We start from the raw sequence: 6,236 nt of genomic DNA, 5'->3' as shown, positions 1-6,236 counted from the left end.
AGATATGTGCGTACCAGAAGCTGTGTATGTGCATGTCTGTTCTGTATTTGATTCGTATGTAAAGCTGGTGCGCATCAGGACATATTTCTTATCGCCCGTGCCAGCTCCTCCCGTCCTCCTTCCCCTCCTCCTCCCCCTTTCTCTTCCCCTTCCCCTCTTCTTCCCCTCTTCTTCTGGTATGGGCCGCCAACACGTTGCTCGCCTCTCGCCCCCCGCCTCCCCCCCCTTACCCCCTCTCCCCTCATTCGCGATGTGCCACCTTACCCTCGTGGGAACCCCTCACCCCCGGGCGGCCTCAAGCTGTCCGCGCGGGCCGAGGGGGAGGGGGGCGGCCACAGGCGATGGGGCGGGGAGGGACGGAGGGGGAGGGGAGGCCCGACCCCTTTGGTGCGAGGAATATTTATTGTTTATTATGAAGACAAGAGGCACACATGCAGCAGCGCTGTTGGCTGACGGGGTGGCCTTGCTTGAGTGCTGTTTTTTTAGCTCTTTGTATTGTGTTTTCTCTTTTTAATTTATTCCTCCATTCGCTGTTTTTTATTATTGGTGCTTTGCATATTTGATAGACAGCGCAGTGTGTGTTGCGCTTAAGAGCAGCGATCGTCGGCGTGCCGTGGGGGGTCCCGAGCTCCCGGGCGCGGGGAGGCCGGTGATGATGTTACCATTGTTTTTGGTCCGCGCGATACTCAAGTGATTTACTGCACACATGGACGTCTCCGAGACACGCACTTGTGCACACACATGTACCATGTCACGCACATAAATGCAGGCGCTCACGTGCACACACACGCACACACGCACACACAAACACACACACACACACACACACACACACACACACACACACACACACACACACACACACACACACACACACACACACACACACACACATATCTGTCAGCTGAAGCATTCCTTTAGTGAGACGTAAAGTACACTCGGTCGTTTTAGGTGAGCGCTTTTAAGAGCACAAATTAGCTCGATACGCATATCTGTGTTTATGCATCTCTGTCAGTGCTTGATGTCACAAGATAAAGACGAGCGTTGTTTGTTTTGTTTTGTTTTGTTTTTGTTTTTGGTTTGTTTTTGTTTTGTTTTTGTTTTCCAGCGCCAGATTGAGATGCAGAATTTCGGTTTAAAAGACTACTACGGTACCTAACGCATTTACTGTTTGCGGCATTATTGGTATTGTTACTAGTATTAGTATTGCCAATTTTGTCGTCATTATTACTATTATTAGTGCTTTATTAGTCTTGTTATTATTATCGTTGTTATGATTTTCACTGTTGTTATTATTATTTTGTTATAATTATTAGTTATGATGATTACTATTTTTATCGTTGTAGTTATAGTTATTATCAGTAGCTTTGTTATGATTGTTATTATCGTCATTATTGTTATTATTATTATTATTTTTATTATCATTATTATTTTTTTTCATTATTATTTCTATCATAGTTATCATTATTATTATCATTATCATAGATATTATTATTTTTATTATTATTATTATCATTATCATCATTATTATTATTATTCATGTATTAACGTGACATTTTGTGTTCCTGCACAGGTGGAGGACATGCAGCTGGCGGCGGGCGACGGCATGGTGGAGTTCAACGAGATGGAGGAGGACTGGTGAGGTGGAAGGGTGGCGTTGCACGTTCGTAGTGGTAGGTGGAGTAGTGGTGGAGTAGAATCCTTCGAAGGCTGCATGCTCTCTCATCCTCCCTCACACTTGGGTCTTGCGGGCGTGAAGTACTTGTTGTGGGATCTCTCTCTCTCTCTCTCTCTCTCTCTCTCTCTCTCTCTCTCTCTCTCTCTCTCTCTCTCTCTCTCTCTCTCTCTCTCTCTCTCTCTTTGTCAACCTTCTTTCACCCTTCCCCCCCCCCTCCTTCCCCTTCCCCTTCCCCTTCTCCTTTTATGAATTTCACATTACAAATTCGTTATTTATTTTTTGTCTTGATTTTCCGTTATGTAGATATCATAGTATTCGTTGATAGTAGCTTTTAGATATTAAACATCCTTCATGCATGCAGGTTACCATGCATGTATTCGTCTGCGCTTTGGCAACAAATGAAAACGCCCATTGTTTTCTCGTTATTATTGGCTGTACTAGTTATAAAAAATGAATATGTCCTGAATTCTTTGTTTTCTTCCAGACGAGGGAACACGAGGAAGGAACAGCTGTGGGCTCTTGCCAACCTGGATCGAACAGCGACCGTACCTGAACAAGCTCTTAGTAGTGAAGTTGCAGCACAATCGCCACCACCTTTCTCGCAACGTCTTGCTTCCCGGATTGTTTTCTCCCGCGACGCACATGCACCTCTGAAGCTTTCTTCTCTTCCTCCTCCTCTCCATCCTCTTCCTCCTTCTCCTCCTTCTCCTCCCACTTGTTGCTCTTCTTCCTTATCTTCTACTACTACTGCTACTACACTTTCCTCTTCTCCATGCCCACTACTCTAGCGATCCACATCCCCCTGAGAGAGCCCCGTCTTCCACCCCCTTTGTGTCCACCTCTTAGTGATGGAATAGTGGCATCCCGATCTTACCAACAGATCACGAGCAATGGGAAATATCCCAGAGCTTTCGTACTTCCCAAGCATTTATGTCTGCTCTCATTTATGTATAGTTTGCAGACTTTTCTTCTTTTTCTTTCTCTTTTCTTTCTTTTATGAAATCAGTGGTGACTGCTACAAGCTTTCCGTTTCGTATTTTTAATAACCAAGATATGGGTTGAATGTTCAAGACGACTGCTAACTCCGAAGTGATTTCTGCAAGGATTGGCAGTGTGGAGTCTTTCAGCTTGTGTCGTAGGCTTCCTTGTGGCAGTCCAATGCTCTAGTTCATTTCTTCGATAAATGCTTCGTTTTTTTAACATAAGATTTTGTAGAGTAAATACTTTATATGTCAGTATGTTCCTCTGTGGCAAAGGGAGTTTTCTTTCTTAATAAAAAAACTGAGTTAGAAAAACAATGTATACAGTATATATGATTTTCAGCCAATACAGTCTGCTGTGTTTTAGTTAATCCTTTGGCTTCGGTAAGGGAATTAAACCCCAGTCACTGACACTCGATATGTACCAACTGAAGCCTGTTAGCTAGTTCGTAAGCCTAGCACAGGGCAGTGGTTAGAGGGACCACTCTTGCATGCCCGCATTTGTGATGTTCTCTTTTGTTTTTATTTCATTGTTTTATTTTTTTCTAAGGACCTCTTCTTGGGAGAGAGGGCAGAAAGGGGAAGCACACGCAGCCCAGTTTTGTTATGTGGTGCTATGTACCACGCATATATGTAAACATTCTTAAGCACATTTTTATTAAGCATTCTTCTCTCAGCGATGTAGATAATTTTGGAGTTGTATTTTTCTGCTTTTTCCGGCTTAAAAGTATATTTTGATTTGTTATGATAGGAGATCAGGTATATCCTGCAGAAGACGTGGTTGTTCTTCAGTTACCAGTGAGTTCGGTCGTTCGTCGTGTATATGTGTCGTTTCTTTTCGTGTCTGGTGAGAGAGTGAGTGTCTGTCTATGCATCTTGTTTGTTTGGAAGACTGAGAGAGAGTGGATGAGTGTCTCAGTGTATTTCAGTGTGTGTTTGTGTGTCATTATATGTGAGTGAGTCTTTCAGAAAGACGTAGACCGTTTTCTTTTCCATGCGTATGTCTGTTTCTCAGTCTGTTCCATTTGTCGATGTATTTGTCAGTCATGTGTATGTGATTGTTTAGTTGTTTTTCAGCGACTGTGGATTGTCTCTTTTGTCTCCTAATTATACTTTGTGTCACTTTATGTAATACTGGAAAATCTGCGTGTCGTTTTAATTAAAGTGCATCCTTAATGTCAGATCTTATAGGTTGTATAGCTATTCACCATAGAACGTAGATTCAGTTTGTATTTATTGCATTTAATCTACAGTGTTCTCCGGGATTAATATAGATTTTATTAATCCATATAGCAAGAAGAAAACAAAGGCTCCTTCACTTTATTTTTACATAATCGGCTGAATGTTTTTTGCATAGAATTGATACCCTATTTTTCTTCAAATGTATGATTGGTACAATTTATTAATATTGTTATGTACAGTTATTAAGGCAAGTAAAATTCCAGGTATCATGTGTAAGGCTTTAGACCTTATGGATACAACGATACACCTAATAAAATCTGTCTGCCAATCAAGCAAGATTATTTCTTACCTCTTTTGTTCGATTTGGGATTGTCTCAGAAAATTGAGGATGGGGATAAAACAGAAAATTAAGAAACAGAAACGTAACGAAAAAAAACAAATAGCAAAAGGTACCCGGTCAAATAAAAGCCATTGATATATATTATTACAGTACAAAAATGTGTTTTACTTCATTCCATGTATGATAAGAGACCATCTGTGTAATAGATACCAGCTGGTTAATGACAGCCCTTCAGCAATATACCATCTGTCTGCAACCTGTTAACACTGCTTCAACGCCAGATGTTGCATATATTCTTCATGCCTTTGTAGTAATATCAGCTGTTTACTCGACACTTTACACCTCACCAATGCAAGATGAATGTCGCTATCATCTGTACACAAACTTCAGATAAAGTCTTCCCAGTATTTTTGTTATTTTACGACTTCTCTCTATGATAAGCATTCAAAGTTCTGTAGCATTGTAAAACAAGTGAAAAATATCAAAACCTAATAGTTCTATTTCCAAAGGTGTTTACAGTTTGATTCTTCTTGCCCTGTTGACAATACATTCATACACCAAATACTTTACAAATCATGTAAACTTCTGGTTCTACTGGTTCAAAAATCCTGATTAGAATCAAACGAAACATGAAATACACTATTTTATTTCAAGCCTATTTTAAAGGGTCTCCATTTCCAGCATTAAAACGCTAACCATGGTATTCAACTCTCCTGTATACAAGTGAGCCGAAGTATGTTGAAACCATTGCGTGGGATGGATTCCTACGAAATTAAAACGACCAACGTTACTAACCATTACTAGCATTATGTGCTGATATATCTGTGTGCTTCACTTCCGGAAATCATAATGAAAATCCTTCACTGAAAATTTGATTATCCCAGAAATCAACATGACCCAACTTCAGTATTACAACTGTAAATGTTACTGAAAGAGATAGATGGATTTAGCTCCATGCTTCATAGCTAAAGACTACTTTTTTTTGTAAGAACTGACTTTTACTCACCGCCGAGTGATATCTGACGTTTAAAAGATGTAGATACATTAAATAATTTAAGAAATATGTTCCTTGAGATAGTGTGTAAACATTCTGCTTTCATAATCAGTTCGGGATATACAAAGAGAAAATGATAGAACTCAAATAACCTAAAGCAATGCTAGGCAGACATATAATTCCACATCAGTGTATCTCTGTCAAGCGCCAACTAACATAATAAGATTAATAGTAACCCTAAGGTACAAGTATAAAGCTATCATTTACATTCGTTACAAATATCATACTACTATTCTGGAACAATACAACCAGTGTACGAATGTTAGCATTTGTAAATGAGTTGCAGCGAAAAGGTTAAATCTTGCTTGGAAACATCAATGAATCTCATGTGTTTTTATGCTCTTCATATCACCAAGAACGTAATTTGACCGATAGTGAAAAAGTCAAATATAGCTAGTGTGCAAGCATTGTGTCATTCATTAGTATTAGCTACGTATTACCCGGTATTTTCCTTTATTTTCAGTATCTCCCGTTATATTCCACATAGACGTGAAATATCAGTCATTGCAGGTATATCGCCAACCCTTGAATTACCTTAAATTTAAATAGGAAATATCAAGTGAATTGATCTTAGCAATGATGTAAGACGCCTGTGTTAACTACCCAGATCACGAGTCATAAGGATAAAGTCTTCTGCATAAAACGTTCCGTAAACCAGTAACCCGATACTCGCTCCACAAATGATATTTGAACACAAGTAGTGGAGCGTGGGATTCGCCATCAGGGCTGGACTAATGTCAATCTCTGTTATGCTTGGCTAATGATGCATGGTGACTGCGTTTTAATTAATGCTGGCTGGTTATCAAATATTGTTTAATTATGTATTCTGAACTGTGATTAGTTAAGGCTCTATGGTCACACTCGATTTAAACAGATAATCTCTGGAATCTTTTCTGTCATCTTTGTCATTACATGTTTCATTTTAATGTATATATAAAAAGAACCAAGAACGGGCAAATGTACTCAATGCATGCTATTCTTCTGAACTCCATTTCGTTAACT

At 39.7% G+C, this 6,236-nt stretch overlaps 1 protein-coding gene across 2 annotated transcripts in view; it reads left to right on the top strand.

Moving 5' to 3' along the window:
- The window catches only part of LOC125031720 (ubiquitin carboxyl-terminal hydrolase 26-like), a 149,235-nt gene extending 145,063 nt beyond the window's left edge, over positions 1 to 4,172 (top strand). The window contains exons 19-20 of one of the 2 annotated variants that reach the window (XM_047622640.1): positions 1,574 to 1,638; positions 2,163 to 4,172. In XM_047622640.1, coding sequence (XP_047478596.1) covers positions 1,574 to 1,638; positions 2,163 to 2,231 — 134 coding nt within the window. In that variant the 3' untranslated portion in view covers positions 2,232 to 4,172. Of the gene's footprint in view, positions 1 to 1,573; positions 1,674 to 2,162 lie in introns of both variants that reach the window. The other variant, XM_047622641.1, reaches the window with a different exon arrangement.
- The last annotated feature ends 2,064 nt before the right edge of the window (positions 4,173 to 6,236 follow it).

Source organism: Penaeus chinensis, chromosome 13, assembly GCF_019202785.1.
Source record: "Penaeus chinensis breed Huanghai No. 1 chromosome 13, ASM1920278v2, whole genome shotgun sequence".
Taxonomy (NCBI): domain Eukaryota; kingdom Metazoa; phylum Arthropoda; class Malacostraca; order Decapoda; family Penaeidae; genus Penaeus; species Penaeus chinensis.
Note: the sequence above shows the minus strand (reverse complement) of the source record. Positions and strands in the feature narration are given on the sequence as shown.